General features: G+C 43.6%; 1 protein-coding gene and 1 pseudogene across 2 annotated transcripts in view; both read right to left on the minus strand.

Moving 5' to 3' along the window:
• Positions 1 to 17128, minus strand: part of cers3a (ceramide synthase 3a) — a 108860-nt gene that overhangs the window by 64129 nt on the left and 27603 nt on the right. For both annotated transcript variants that reach the window (XM_080214484.1, XM_080214485.1), the window contains exons 3-4: positions 6461 to 6578; positions 968 to 1086 (exon numbers count right to left, since the gene is read on the minus strand). In XM_080214484.1, the coding sequence (XP_080070610.1) occupies positions 968 to 1086; positions 6461 to 6578 (237 nt within the window). The remainder of the gene's footprint in view (positions 1 to 967; positions 1087 to 6460; positions 6579 to 17128) is intronic.
• LOC145359646 (large ribosomal subunit protein eL37-like) lies at positions 9333 to 9616 on the minus strand (annotated as a pseudogene).

Consider the following 17128-nt stretch of genomic DNA (forward strand, 5'->3'; position numbering starts at 1 on the left):
ATGATAGAATCCCTATAGTACAGAGGGAGGCCATTCAGCCCATCAAGTCTGTACCGACTACAATCCCACTCAAGTCCTATTCCCATAACCCACACATTTACCCTGCTAATCCTCCAACTCTAGGGTAAATGTAGTATGGTCAATCCACCTAACCTGCTCATTGAATCATAGAATCCTACAGTGCAGAAAGAGGCCCTTCGGCCCATCGAGTCTGCACCAAACACAATCCCACCCAGGCCCTACCCTCATATCCCTACACATTATACCCACTAATCCCTCTAACATATGCATCCCTGGACACTAAGGGGCAATTTCTTGTCATGGCCAATCAACCTAACCCGCACATCTTTGGACTGTGGGAGGAAACCAGAGCACCCGGAGGAAACCCACGCAGACACGAGGAGAATGTGCAAACTCCACACAGACAGTGACCCACGGCCTGGCCCCCGGCACTGTGAGACCACTGTGCTACTGTGCTGCCTTAAATCACCGTGCCACAGTCTACAGCACTGTGGGCGGAGCTACGTCACCTTGACTGCAGCAGTTCAAGAAGGCAGCTCAGAACCACCTTCTCAAGGGCAATTAGGGATGGGAAATAAATGCTAGCCTAGTCAGTGACGATGTGGATCTGCCGGCGTTGGACTGGGGTAAACACAGTAAAAAGTCTGACAACACCAGGTTTTAGTCCAACCGATTTATTTGATAGTAAACGCGCAAGCTTTCGAGGTTTCCCTAAACCTCGGTTTAGGGAAACCTCGAAAGCTCGTGCGTTTACTATCAAATAAATCAGTTGGACTAAAACCTGGTGTTGTCAGACTAATCAGTGATGCCCATGTCCCATGAACAAATAAAAAAAAGCAATTAAAAATCTCAATCTCCAAACCAATCCGACATACAAAATGTGTCCTGTAAAAGAAACACATGGTTTTAATATTCAGAACAAGAACCTGCAACATTTCAGACTTACCAAGCTTCTCGGAATCTTTTCATCAAACTTGGCCGATCTTGATTGCGCCTTCGTCTAAACCATCTCTCGACCATCCGCTCCGTCCAGCTGCATTTCTTCGACAAGCCTTCTACCTGTGACTGCAAATTTAAAAAAATATAATTCAACACCTTAAAAAACTCAAATTCAATTCCTCTGCATCTTTTTACCTGAATATATTGATCAAAATCATATCCATCTGAGGGACATAACAACGTTATCCCTCCTGGTCGCGTCAGTCAGAGATTCATGATCTAGGTGCCTCGGTTATCACTGTGTGGGCAGGATCACGGGCCATAGATAACAACTTCCTGAACTGGGTGAACAAACTCTGCATCAACGGCCAGACTGAGCTTGACACAGTCACTACCGGCAAGTTTCTGCTCCCCGGATCTAGAATACCTGAGGTTAAAATGCCGCCCTCCTACCTTCCACGGGAGTTCACCTCCGTTATCCTAATGGCAGTTAACATCCCATCCCACGCAGACGTGAAGATCACGCTGGATGAAATATACACCACTACAAACAGCCTTGTGACGAAACATCTTGTTCATCATGGCCGGGGACTTCAATCAGGCCAAGTTCAAGGGCGTTCTACCAAGTTATCACCAACACATCTCCTGTTGCACCAGAGGCCCAAACATCCTAGACCAACGCTACACAAATATCATGGTGTGGAGATGCTGACATTGGACTGGGGTAAACACAGTAAGAAGTCTCACGGCACCAGGTTAAAGTCCAACAGGTTTATTTGGTAGAACGGAGTTGGGGAGGAACTTCTTCACTCAAAGGGTGGTGAATCTCTGGAATTCTCTGCCCGTTGAAGTGGTGGAGGCTGCCTCACTAAATATTTTTAAGACGCAGGTTGATAGGTTTTTGATAGGCAAGGGGACTAAGGGTTATGGGGAGAGGGCAGGAATGTGAAACTGAGACACGACAGATCAGCCATGATCTTATTGAATGGCGGGGCAGGCTCGAGGGGCTAGATGGCCTACTCCTGCTCCTATTTCTTATGTTCTTATGTTCTTACAAGCCACTAGCTTTTGGAGCGCTGCCCCTTCATCAGGTAAATGGGAGTTCTGTTCACAAACAGGTCATATAAAGACACAAACTCAATTTACAAAATAATGGTTGGAATGCGAGTCTTTACAGGTAATCAAGTTTTAAAGGTACAGACAATGTGAGTGGAGAGAGGGTTAAGCACAGGTTAAAGAGACGTGTATCGTCTCCAGCCAGGACAGTTAGACACTAAGTGTCCTGTTTGGAGACAATACACATCTCATTAACCTGTGCTTAACCCTCTCTCCAATTACATTGTCTGTACCTTTAAAACTTGATTACCTGTAAAGACTCACATTCCAACCATCAATTTGTAAATTGAGTTTGTGTCTTTATATGCCCTGTTTGTGAACAGAACTCTCACTTACCTGATTAAGGGGCAGTGCTCTGAAAGCTAGTGGCTTGTGCTACTAAATAAACCTGCTACACAAATATCAAACATGCCTACCACGCTATCAGCTGCCCACACTTTGGTAAATTAGACCACAAGGACTGTCTGTGCTTTATATGCTCTGTCTGAGGCCAGAACTCTCCATTCACCTGACGAAGAGGGAAACCTCGAAAGCTTGTGAGTATTATCAAATAAATCGGTTGGACTAAAACCTGGTGTTGTCAGACTTTTTACTGTCTATACAGAAAAGCCAGATATGATCTAAGTAGATCCATCAAGGATGCCAAGAGACAGTACCGGACCAAACTAGAGTCCCAGATTAACCATACAGACCTCCATGGCAAGGTTGCAAGAAATAACAGGCTACAAGAAGAAGGCATGTAAAATAGCCGGATCCATGCACTCCTCCCTTATGAACTCAATGCATTCTATGTCCATTTTGAGCAAGAGGTCAGTGAGAGCATGCCCTCCACCCTGGATGAACCTGAATCTGAGGTCACTATTGCAGATATCAGAGCAGCTTTCTTGAAGGTTGCCCACGGAAAGCGTGGTCCAGATGGGGTACCTGGATGAGCACTCAGATCCTGCACAGATCAGCTGGGGAGGGTATTCACAGACATCTTCAACCTCTCTTTACAACAATCTGAGGTTCCGGTCTGCTTCAAGAAGATGACCATCATCCTGGTATCAAAGAAAAGCAAGCAGTGTGCCTTATTGACCATTATCCGGTGGCCCTGGCATCCATCATTATGAAGTGCTTCGAAAGGTTAGTCCTGACATGAATCAACTTTAACCGCCCGGACTATCTGGATCCACTACAGTTGGCCTACTGCCGCAACAGGTCCACAGCAGACGCCATTTCTCTGGCCCTGCACTCAATCCTGGAACACCCAGATAACAAAGATGCCTATTTAGTGACAACAGCTCAGCCTTCAACACAATTATTCCTACAAAACTCATTTCCAAACTCCATGACCTGGGCCTCGGCTCCTCCCTCTGTGACTGGATCCTGAACTTCCTAACTCACAGACCACAATCAGTAAGGATAGGCAACAATACCTCCCCCACGATCACCCTCAACACTGGTGTCCCACAAAGCTGTGTTCTCAGCCCCCTGCTATACACCTTATACACCTATGGCTGTGTGGCCAAATTCCCCTCCAACTCGATTTTCAAGTCTGCTGACGACACCATGGTAATGGATCGTATCTCAAACAATGATGAGACAGAGCACAGGAATGAGATTGAGTATCTGGTGAACTGGTGCAGTGACAATAATCTCTCCCTCAATGTCAAAAAAATGAAGGAGATTGTTATTGACTTCAGAAAGCGTAAAGGAGGACATATCCCTGTCTACATTAATAGGTATGAAGTAGAAAGGGTCAAGAGCTTCAAGTTTTTAAGTGTCCAGATCATGAACAACCTGTCCTGGTTCTTCCATGTCGACACTATAGCTAAGAAAGCTCACCAACGCCTCTGCTTTCTCAGAGGACTAAGGAAATTTGGCATTTCAGCTACAACTCTCACCAACTTTTATAAATGCACCATAGAAAGCATTCTTTCTGGTTGTATCGCAGCTTAGTATGGCTCCTACTCTGCCCAAAACCACAAGAAACTACAAACGATTTTAAAGGTAGCCCAATCCATCACGCAAACCTGCCTCCCATCCACTGACTCTATACTTCCCACTGCCTCGGTAAAGCAGCCAGCATAATTAAGGACCCCATGCACTCCAGACATTCTCTTCCACCTTCTTCCTTCAGGAAAAAGATACAAAAGTCTGAGGTCATGTACCAACTGATTCAAGAACAGCTTCTTCCCTGCTGCCATCAGACTTTTGAATGGACTTACCTCGCATTAAGTTCATCTTTCTCTACACTCTAGCTATGACTGTAACACCACATTCTGCACTGTCTCGGTTCCTTCTCTATGAACGGTATGCTTTGTCTGTATAGTGTGCAAGAAACAATACTTTTCACTGTATACTAATACACGTGACAAGAATAAATCAAATCAATCAAACCACCCTAGTGAACAGTAAAATGAAGGCACATCACCAAAGATTTCACAGCTCCATTCATGAAACATCAACATCCCAGCAGGAAAAATGATGCCAAATATCAACATGTCGCATTGAAGTTCGAGTGATGGAAAAATACCAAAGCTGATGACATTTGAAAGTCGTTAAGATCAATAATTTATGAAACAGCCACAGCAACATTTGGTAAAGGTGGAATCTGCAAAGACTGGTTCAAGACCCACTCAGCCGAGAGGACACCTTTTTACTGAAGCAAAGTCCACATAGAAACATAGAAACTAGAAGCAGCAGTGGGCCATTTGGCCCTTTGAGCCCTGCTCCGCCATTCATTTTGATTATGGCTAATCATCAAATTCAATATCCTGATCCTACCTTCCCCCATATCCTCTTTCCCCAAGAACTATATCTAATTCCGTCTTGAATTCAGATAATGTTGTGGCCTCAACTGCTTTCTGTGGTTGTGAATTCCACACATTCACCACCCTCTGGGTGAAGAAAATTTCTCCTCACCTCAGTTTTAAAAGTTTTTTCCATCACTCCTTACCCTCAAACTATGATCCCTGGTTCTGAACTCTCCCACCATTGGAAACATTCTTTCTGAATCTACCCTGTCTAACGCTGTTAGGATTTTATAAGTTTCTATGAGACCCCCTCTCATTCGATTAAACTCCAGTGAATATAATCATAACCAGCTTAGTCTCTCCTCAGATGACAGACCTGCCACCCCAGGAATTAGCCAGGTAAACCGTCACTGGGTCCCAGTCTGAAACACCTTTCTTAGCCAAGATCTGGTTCTCTTCACTTTACAGAAGTGGACACTTGGAGCTGATTGCAGACTGTAGGGACTGATTGTGATTGTGCAAACAAATTGATTCAAGTCAATAGGTTGGGGCCGAACCAGGTTGGATTTTTGGGGTTGATTCTTCTTCTAGGGAATAATTAACTTCTGGAACAGTTTTGAGTGGTGGTCACTGACTCGCTGGATCCCTTCAGAAGGAATCTGAACTTGGACCTATCGCACGCTTGACATTGTCAGAACTGACAGAGTTGCCAGCCAACCAGTAGCTCCCAGGGATGTAGGTCCTATACTGTCCCTCATTTGCCCACCCACAGCACTTTACGGCAGACTGTTGTGGAAAGTGTTGGCTCCAAGGCTATTTTGTTACTGGGGGTGGGGCTGTCTGTTTCTCTTCCACTCCCTCCCCACCTCCCCCTGCAATATTCTGCTTTATCTCTGATCTTCCACCCCTGAGAGATCACATAGCTTTAGGTGGGGAAAGTCCGCACTGCAGTGGGCAAAGTATCACAACTATCATGGATGGACAAGAGGATCTTTTTCTAACTGGCATTTTCTGTTCATGTGTAATCATCAAAGATGCCGTACCTGGTGAATTATTGAATCCTGCAATTGTTGGGACCGAGTTATCAGAAACACCTAATTATCATTTAAGGACTCTTTCACTGCAGCTTCCTCCATGTGTTCAACACACCTCACCTTTCAACCTTACTCCCAATGCTCCTAAACTGTGAGTGTGCAACCTCTGACTCATGTGGCTGTTTGTATCGGAAATAATATTGGTGAGCACTGCTGCTTCACAGCGCCAGGGACCCACGTTCGATTCCCGGCTTGGATCACTATCTGTGTGGAGTCTGCACGTTCTCCCCATGTCTGCATGGGTTTCCTCCAGGTGCTCTGGTTTCCTCCCACAGTCCGAAAGACATGCTGGTTAGGCGTATTGGCCATGCTAAATTCTCCCTCAGTGTACCCGAACAGGCACAGGAGCATCAACAACTAGGGGAGTTTCACAGTAACTTCATTGCAATGTTAAAGTAAACCTACTTGTAGCAATGATAAATAAACTTTAAAGAAAACTTTAATAAATACTAAACTAGTACCACATTCATCTTCTATATTCATATGTCCAAATGAATTCATAATAAAGTTACATTTTTTAACAGCAATTTTCATATTCAAATGTAAACTTACCCTGGTCGGATGCTTTGAAATCGAGACAAAAAAGTTTTCTAACACCACGTTGTTTGTGACCTTCAACCGTACTTGGTCTTTAACCCCCATCATTTTGGCAAGAGGTGTAGCTATCAACCTGTGAATGGAAATGCATCATCATAACTCTGGGGCCAGAATCACAGTCAGCCATACTTTCTTCTGATTGTGTCTGTACTAGCTTTGTGAAAATCTAATCACTTACTCCCAATTCCCTGCTCTTTCCCCACTCCTCTTGCAACATATTTTGTTTCAAATATTTTATCCAGTTCCATTTTGAAAGTTATCAAACCTACTTCCACTGTCTTTCCTGGCATTGCAATAACACAACTAAATCCTGCCCCTCTTCACAGCTCTGTGTGCTCTGGTTACTGACCTTTCTGAAGTATAAATAGTTTTGTTTCACTTACTCTTTCCAAATCCTTCATGATTTTGAACACCTCTAGTAAACCACCCCTTAACTTCCTCAGCTCCAAGGAAAACAATGTTAGCTTCCCCAGTCTCTCCATGTAACTACAGCTCTTTATCCCTGGGGCATTCCAGGCAATCCCCTCCCACCTTCTCCAAAGCTTTGACATCCTTCCTGAAGTTTCATACCCAGGACTGGACAGAGTCCTCCAGCGAAAACCCAACTGGAGATGTGTGAAGGTTTATTGAAACATTTTGCATTTTTTACTTCACTATTAGCAATTAGCAATGTGTAAAGGTGTCTTTTTTTTCTAAACAATCTTATCAGATTGTCCTTTCACCTTTAAAGATTTGTGTACAGATTTCTGTTCCCGCACTGACTTTCAAATTGCCTCTTAATCTTCCTTCCAAAATACATCACTTCACACTTTTCTGCATTAAATTTCGTTTAGTGATTTTATCACAAGAGTAAGCTTGGAAGAATTTGCGAATGGAATTGTTCTTTCATATTCAATACTGTTCGCAAAATTGCTCTTGTCCAAGAAGGTAATTGATTAATAAAATGGCAGAAAAAGACTTACACAGTACCTTTGACAAGATACCACATGGTAGGTTGTTTCATAAAGTTAAATCTCACGGGATCCAGGATGAGGTATCTAAATGGATACAAAATTGGCTTCTTGACAGAAGCCAGAGGGCGGAAGTAGAGAGTTATTTTTCCAACTGGAGGTCTGTGACCAGCAGTGTGCCTCAAGGATCAGTGCTGGGCCCACTGTTATTTGTCATTTATACTAATGATTTGGATGAGAATATAGGGGCATGTTTAGTAAGTTTGCAGATGACACCAAAATTGGTGGCATGTGGACAGTGAAGAAGGTTGTTTCAATTGCAGCAGGATCTTGATCAATTGGGACAGTGGACTGACGAATGGCAGATGGAGTTTAATTTAGACAAATGTGAGGTGATGCATTTTGGTAGATCGAACCAGGGCAGGACTTATTCAGTTAATGGTAGGGCATTGCGGAGAGTTACAGAACAAAGAGATCTAGGGGTACAAAGAACAAAGAACAAAAACAGCCCGGGAAACAGGCCCTTCGGCCCAAAGAGCCCAGGCCGCCATTTTAACATTACCAGTACCCCCCCCTCCACCCATGACCCTTATCTATTGTTTATGGTTCATAGCTCCTTGAAAGTGGAGTCACAGGTGGACAGAGTGGTGAAGAAGGCATTCAGCATGCTTGGTTTCATCGGTCAGAACATTGAATATAGGAGTTGGGACGTCTTGTTGAAGTCGTACAAGACATTGGTAAGGCCACACTTGGAATACTGTGTACAGTTCTGGTCACCCTATTATAGAAAGGATATTATTAAACTAGAAAGAATGCGGAAAAGATTTATTAGGATGCTACCAGGACTTACTGGATTGAATTATAAGGACAGACTGAACAGACTGGAACTTTTTTCTCTGGAGCGTAGGAGGCTGAGGGGTGATCTTATAGAGGTCTATAAAATAATGAGGGGCATAGACAAGGTAAATAGTCAATATCTTTTCCCAAAAGTAGGGGAGTCTAAAACTAGAGGGCATAGGTTTAAGGTCAGAGGGGAGAGATGCAAAAGTGTCCAGAGGAGCAATTATTTCACACAGAGGGCGGTGAGTGTCTGGAACAAGCTGCCAGAGGTAGTAGTAGAGATGGGTACAATTTTATCTTTTAAAAAGTATTTAGATAGTTACATGGCTACGATGGGTATAGAGGGATATGGGCCAAATGCATTTGGAATTAGCTTAGAGGTTTCAAAAAAAAATAAGGGCGGCAGGACAAGTTGGGCTGAAGGGCCTGTTTCCATGCTGTAAACCTCTACGACTCTATGAATCTACACATTGAAGTCATTGTCACGTTTTGGGATTTTCGCTCCATTTTGACAAGAAAGATTTAAAAATGAGTTAAATTTTAAGTTAAGGTTATTTCACGCAGGTTTAAACTTTCCTTACAGCCATGTACTGTAGGAGATAGGTATAGTTAACATTAGCTACTGACAAGAAACAACATTCCCTTCCTTCAAACTACAAGTAACACATTCACTTGAGACAGTTCTGTGGGATTTCTGACAGGAGAGTGTTCCTGTTTGGTTGCAGTACCTGTTGTCAAATCTCAGAATGGGGCAAGAAGTCAGAGGAATAATCACCTCACTTCACCTGAACATTGGGAGAAAGGGACAAAGGGACAGGTGAGGTTGATCCCCAATCCCTACCCTTCCTCAACCCCCTCCCTTCCTGTCTCTCCCTTTGCCAAGAAAGTTTAGAAAGACACATTGAAAACAGATACCAAACGGGAGGGTTTCGCCTCCATTTCTGGCTGTGCTGGCCTTGTGTGCTGCTGAAGGGGTAAAGGTTTTTTAAAGTTTTCCCAAACCATACCTTTAGTTGTTGTGTAGATACTCCGGTAGTTTATACAGTGCTGGAGGAAGCCATTGTGGAACACCTGGACCTTGGAGTGGTCCCTTTGCACAATCCCTTCCTGAATCGGCAATAGGCACCTTCAGGTGCCTCATGCCGCCTGGATAAGTTGTGTTTCTCCTTTTGGCCTCAGCACTCCAGTTATACTTCCCTGGCAGAGGAGGCACATTTATCGCAGGTTGATTTCTGCAGGTGAAATACTTAGCACCACATCACTGTCAGAGAGTGTGGGTCTTGTTTCACCTCTTACCAAATGATGATGTTTCCATCGTCATTGTCATTGTGCACCCGTTCAGGCCATGAAGTATTTCATGTCTTTCATTAAATTGACAGCTGTCCCTGTGCTTTCTTGCATTTACCAAATTAACTAAGTTAACAAACTGTGGGATAAATTAAAATTGCACTTTTTGAAAGGGATGCTGCAGCAAAATAAGCAGAAAAGAAATTTAAAACATGATGATTAGATATTTCCCTGTGTGTGCAAAATGGATAAAAAGTTTGTAGCTCTTTGTCTGTTAACAAATTGTAACCACTGATTCCATTCTAAACTATAAGGTCCTAATTCTATATCAGTTCTGCCTAATATTGTTGTGCAGTCAGTGTTTGTAAAATTATAAAAAAACTGTAGAACTGCTGAATTGCAAAATTGCATTGTGTGTTTAAAAAGTTTTTTTTGTCCTAACTCACCTGATGAAGGAGCAGCGCTCCGAAAGCTCTTGATTCTAAATAAACCTGTTGGACATCAACCTAGTATTGTGAGACTTCTTACTGTGCCCACCCCAGTTCCAACGTCAGCATCTCCACATCATGAATCTCTGGAATTCTCTGCCCGTTGAAGTGGTGGAGGCTGCCTCGCTAAATATTTTTAAGACGCGGGCTGATGGGTTTTTGATAAGAGAGGGGATTAAGGGTTATGGGGAGAGGGCGGGAATGTGGAACTGAGCCACGACAGATCAGCCATGATCTTATTGAATGGCAGGGCAGGCTCGAAGGGCTAGATGGCCTACTCCTGTTCCTATTTCTTATGTTCTTATGTTCTCATAAGTGAGAAGTGGAAAATCTGTTAACCGACAACAAGCTGGTTAAATTTAAAGTGGGGAAATGGTTCTTAACATTGCTAAAGTGGGTCTGGAGATTGAAGATACTTCCCAAATTTGCCAAGAAAGTTTAGAAAGACAGAAAAAGGTGACACTTGCAGAAAAGACAAAAATTGGTCGTAAGTAGGGATAATAGGAAAATTATAATGGAGATAACCAAGCATTTGGGTACATCAGAGAAACAGTAAAATAGAACATAGAACATAGAACACTACAGCACAAACAGGCCCTTCGGCCCACAAGTTGCACCGATTACAAATATACCTACTAAGCCATAGACCTATCTATAACCCCCAATCCCATTAGATCCCATATACTCATCCAGAAGTCTTTTAAAAGACCCCAGTGAGTTCACCTCCACCACCACTGGCGGCAGCCGATTCCATTCACTCACCACCCTCTGAGTGAAAAACTTACCCCTAACATCTCCTCTGTACTTTCCTCCCCGCACCTTAAATCTGTGTCCTCTCGTAGCGACCATTTCAGCCCGGGGAAATAGCCTCTGAGAATCCACCCTATCTATTCCTCTCAACATCTTATAAACCTCTATCAGGTCGCCTCTCAGCCTTCGTCTCTCCAGGGAGAAGAGTCCCAGCTCCCTCAACCTATCCTCATAAGGCATGCCTCCCAATCCAGGCAACATCCTTGTGAATCTCCTCTGCACCCTTTCAATAGCTTCCACGTCCTTCCCATAGTGAGGCGACCAGAACTGCGCACAGTACTCCAAGTGGGGTCTGACAAGGGTCTTATAAAGTTGCAGCATTACCTCCCGACTCCTGAACTCAATCCCTCGATTAATGAAGGCCAGTACACCATACGCCTTCTTGACCACATCCTCCACCTGCGAGGCCGATTTAAGAGTCCTGTGGACCCGGACCCCAAGATCCTTCTGCTCTTCAACACAGCTAAGACTCCTACCCTTGATATTGTATTCCTTCATCCCATTGGTCCTGCCAAAATGGACCACTACATATTTATCTGCGTTGAAGTCCATCTGCCACTTCCCCGCCCAGTCTTGCATCCTATCTATGTCCCGCTGCAACTTCTGACATCCCTCCAGACCATCCACAACACCACCAACCTTCGTATCGTCGGCGAACTTACTAACCCATCCCGCCACTTCCTCATCCAGGTCATTTATGAAAATGACAAACAGCAAGGGTCCTAGAACAGATGCCTGGGGCACTCCACTCCAGGTGCAGCGGAGTTAGAAATAATTAAACTGCAAATGAGACAGTTGGAGTTAGAGAGTGAATTTAAAAGGCTGGAGTTAGAAAAGGAGAGAGAGGAAAGAGAGGGAAGAATGGGAAAGATTGAGTTGGAAAAGATGAAGTTGGAATTGGAAGCAAAAAGACTTCAAATGACAGAAGTGAAAGTACAAGATGGAGCAAGGTCAGCGTAACCAACCGTCTGGTAGCGATATACACAAATATGTCTAAACATTACCAAAATTCGATGAGGAGGACGCAGAAAGCATTTTCATCTCCTTTGTTTTTGATTTAAGAGTTTCTCAAATTTAAGAGTTTTCTCAGTCAAAAAAAAATTTTGTTTTTGAGTTAAGAGTTTCTCAGTATTTTTTCTGGCTCAGCAACACCCATCAGCCTAGTCTCTCTGAAGTGTTCTCAGTTAACCCACTGAATGATTGGGAAGTAGAAGGTGACAGGATTAGATTACCAGATGCTGGTAACTGATATCTGGAGAAATCTGGCCCCACCATTCAATTCAGACACAAACATCTCCTGGAATTTATCCAAATCGATATTGACAGTTTTTTCAAAACATATTTTGAAAAAAATAAGTCATTCTTTTTTGTTTCTTGTTTGAATCGGGAAGTTTGGCTGAAGCCTTGAAGGCAGGAGAAGTAAGCCTCTCAGTTCGATAAGGATATTATCTGGACCACAGCTCAGTGTGGTCACTGGACAGTGAGTGGACTTTACACATTCTATCATCTGTTTCCATTCTTGTAAATAACAGCAAATTCAGACTGGAGACACAGTCGAGCTGACTGTTATTTATGCTGTTTGATTAGTCAGCTAACAAATACTTCAACAATCGTATAGAATAAGGTTGCTACGTTGCTGAACTTGGTTGTGATTTACTTTATCAGGCTGGGCTTTTACAGTGTCGCCTTGTAATTTCCCCTCAATTAAAGATTTAGTAATAATGTTTAAAAACATATTCAAGGACATGAGCAGTCAGCCCGACTGTGTGTCCGGTCTGAATTTGCTGTTATTTACAAGAATGGAAACATAGAACATAGAACATAGAACATAGAACATTACAGCGCAGAACAGGCCCTTCGGCCCACGATGTTGCGCCGACCAGTTACAAAAACAATGACCCACTAGCCTATACCAATCCCTTTTCGTCCATAAACCTATCCAGAGATCTCTTAAACGCCCCCAAACTAGACGCATTTACAACTGCAGCAGGCAGGGCATTCCAATCCCTCACCACCCGCTGGGTAAAGAACCTACCCCTGACATCCGTCCTGTAGCTACCCCCCCTTAATTTAAAGCCATGCCCCCTCGTGCTAGCTTTCTCCATCCGAGGAAAAAGGCTATCACTATCCACCCTATCTAAACCTCTAATCATCTTATATGTTTCAATAAGATCCCCTCTTAGCCGCCTTCTTTCCAACGAAAACAACCCTAGATCCCTCAGTCTCTCCTCATAGGACCTCCCCACCATACCAGGCAACATCCTGGTAAACCTCCTCTGCACCCTCTCCAACGCCTCCACATCCTTCTTGTAATGCGGGGACCAGAACTGCACACAGTACTCCAAGTGCGGCCGCACTAGAGTAGTGTACAGTTGCAACATTACACTGCGACTCCTAAATTCAATCCCCCTACCAATAAACGCCAAGACACCGTACGCCTTCTTGACAACCTTATCTACTTGATTCCCAACTTTCAGGGATCTATGTACACACACACCTAGATCCCTCTGTTCATCCACACTATTCAAAGTCCTCCCGTTAGCCCTATACTCGACACATCTGTTGCTCCTACCAAAGTGAATTACCTCACACTTCTCCGCATTAAATTCCATCCGCCACCTCTCGGCCCAGCTCTGCAACCTATCTAAGTCTCCCTGCAGACTATGACACCCTTCCTCACAATCTACCACACCTCCAACTTTGGTGTCATCAGCAAATTTACTAATCCACCCAACTATACCCTCATCCAGATCATTAATAAAAATTACAAACAACAGTGGCCCCAAAACAGATCCCTGAGGCACACCACTCGTAACTGCACTCCATGATGAATATTTACCATCCACCACCACCCTCTGTCTCCTATCTGATAGCCAATTCCTGATCCAACTTCCTAGATTACCCACAATCCCATACATCTGCATTTTCTGCAGAAGCCTACCATGGTGAACCTTATCGAACGCCTTACTAAAATCCATGTATACCACGTCAACTGCCTTACCCCCATCCACCTCTTTGGTCACCTTCTCAAAAAACTCAATAAGGTTAGTAAGGCACGACCTACCCGCTACAAAACCATGCTGACTATTTCTAATCAATTCATTACACTCCAAATAACTATAAATCCTATCCCTAATAATTTTTTCTGGCAGTAAACTGGCAGTAGATTGTGCAAAGTCCACTCACTGTCCAGTGACCACACTGAACTGTGGTCCAGATAATTGTTTATTTATTGCCTATTCCTAATTGCCCTTGAGGTGATAGTGACCAATCGTCTTCTAGAATCGCTGTAGTCTGGGTGGTGAAAGCAGCTTCCCGGCAGCGGCTCAGGGTGAGGGAGGGGGCCAGATGGATTTGTGAGGCATGGCCGGGGCTGGGGTTTTGGGGGGGGGTTGGTGGTGGTGGTGCAGGGAAGGGAAAGGAAGGCAGCATCCACTGCCCCAGGAGTTTTTTTCCCTGACTGGCACATTGTGATGGGCCTCCAGCCTGCCTCAGCAATGACCACAGCTTTGTGGTGGCGCTAGTGAGGCTACTGAGCTACCAGTTCTCTGATTGGATCAGCAGCCCTCCTAAAGGCAATGGTAACCATGGTAACAGTCACAATTAACAGCTGCCTGTAACACTGATGGGGGTTTGTGAAGGGGTGGGGGGGGGCAGGTTGGAGAACAGTTCACCCAATCAGTAAAATTCAGCACTACATCTCAACACTTCTGTGAAGTATTTTGGTAATGCTGTGGGCGGGAAGGTTCAGAGAATCCCTACAGTGTAGGAGGCCATTTGGCCCAACGAGCCTGCACTGACCACAATCCCACCCAGGCCCGATCTCCATAACCTCACACATTTATCCTATTAATCTGCCGGATTTTAGATGCTACTTTTTAAAAGTAACAAAGTTCTCATCACTTGATATCAAACACCAGTCAAAACATCAAACCAACATGACATCTGGTGGAAATGACGTAAAATCGACCCATATTGCAACAGAAATGTTGGGAATGTCTTTTCACTCAGCACAGCTTTCAGTGGGATACTGACTGAACCTGTGAGAGGGGCTGTAAGTCCTCGCTGGCTATCAAATTCACTCTGTGTCATAAAGAAGCCAGAGAATGGACTTGTTGCCCAACACACGCCAGGAGGCGTAGATAATAAGACACGTTTTGCAGTAAATCCTATCATTCCCTCCTGGATGATAAGATCACCTTCAGCATGAAGGTCTCATTATTTGCTGTACTAGGTGGTCAGGTTTAATACACAATCATCACGAAATGGAACTAAATTTATGACCAGCTTTGTTTGGTCAGTGTTGGTGGACTTTGTGCGAAAGACTTATTGTCTGCTGAAATATTGACCTGTGTCTGCCTCAGGCTGAGCTGGCAGCAATGTTAGATGAACAAACAAACATTGTGCTGGGTGAGTGGACAAAGGTTGTATCTCTGCAATTTGGTAGGTGGGATTACTGTTTGTTTCAGGGCACCGATGGATTTGACTGTCAGATTGGTATTGGTTCTAATGAGACAAAGAAATAATGAAACTTCAGACAGTTTCTATTGATAACTTTCAGATTAATGATTCGTTTGACAGAGGTAACCAAATTCACATTAATTGTACTTTTCAGCTTTCCACTGTGGGAATGGTTTTTAACCATAGGTTGGACATATCAGGGCCCTGGACAGATTCTTAAATTGCATTCGGAAGCCAGATTAGGCCCCAGCAAAGTTTCTGCTTTGGCACAAATGTCAGGGTAGGATATTTCACTCAAGGAGTAAATCCACTGACAAATTAGAGATCGTTTTCATAAGTTCATAAGATGTAGGAGCAAAATTAGGCCATTCAGCCCATCAAGTCTGCTCTGCAATTCGATCGTGGCTGATATGCTCCTCATCCCACTTATCTGCCTTTTCCCCATAACCTTTCAACCCATTACCAATTAAAAACCTGACTAACTTCTCCTTAAATTTACTCACTGTCCCAGCATCCATCACACTTTGGGTGGTAAATTCCAGATTCACAACTCCTTGGAGAAGTAGCTTCTCCTCAACTCTGTTTAAATTTGCCACCCCTTATCCTAAGACGATGGCCACTCCAAGAATGCCACACAAGAGGAAGCATCTGCTCCATGTCTACTTTATCCATACCTTTTATAATCTTGTAAATTCAATTTGATCTCCCCTCATTCTTCTAAATTCTGGAGACTATAGGCCTAAACTGTTCAATCTCTCTTCATACAACAAACCCTTCATCTCTGGGATCAATCTAATGAATCTCCTCTGAGCTGCCTCCAATGCCACTACATCCTTCCTCAAATACAGGGACCAAAATTGCGCACAATACTCCAGGTGTGGCCCCACCAATGCCTTGTATAATTGCAACAATACTTCCTTACCTTTATATTCTATTCCTTTAACTGTAAATGACGACATTCCATTCGCTTTCTTTACTGTACCTGCATGCTAGTTTTCTGTGACTGATGAATGAGGACACCCAGATCCCTCTGCACCGGAGCACCTCAAAGTCTCTCCCCATTTAGATAATAAGTCACCTTCCCATTTTTCTGACCAAAATGAATGACTTCTCACTTATCCACATTAAACTCCATCTGCCATATTTTGACGCACTCTCCTAACCAATCTGTATCCATTTGTACACTTCCTATTTCCTCATTGCAAATCACTGTCCTGCCTATTTATGCATCATCTTCAAACCTGGCTTTAGAGTCTTCTATCCCTGTATCCATATCATTAATATAGATTGCAAATAGCTGGGACCCAAGGTGGCACCCAACTAGTTACTTCTTGCCATCCAGAAAAAAAAATTCTGGACAAAAGACTCTGTCTTCTGTCCATCACAGTAAGAAGACTCACAACACTAGGTTAAAGTCCAACAGGTTTATTTGATAGCAAAAGCCATTCTGTCCATCAGCTAATCACCTATCCAAGCTAATAAACTACCCCTAATCCCATGTGATCTAACCTCTGAATTAACCTTTTGTGCGGCACCTTATCAAATGCCTTTCGAAGCCTGGATTACTACATCTACAGGATCCCCATTATCCACAATGCTTGTTACATTGTCGAAGAACTCTAGCAAATTAGCCAAACACGGTTTACCCTTCATAAAACCATGCTGACTCTGAAGGATAGTGTTTTGACTTTCCAAATGTCCTGATATTGCTTCTTTGATAATTGATTCCAGCACTTTCCTAACAGCAGATATTAAACTAACTGGTCTGTAATTTCCCACATTTTGCC

The sequence above is a fragment of the Carcharhinus amblyrhynchos genome, chromosome 28, assembly GCF_965287045.1.
Source record: "Carcharhinus amblyrhynchos chromosome 28, sCarAmb.v2.hapA, whole genome shotgun sequence".
NCBI classification, from domain to species: Eukaryota; Metazoa; Chordata; class Chondrichthyes; order Carcharhiniformes; family Carcharhinidae; genus Carcharhinus; species Carcharhinus amblyrhynchos.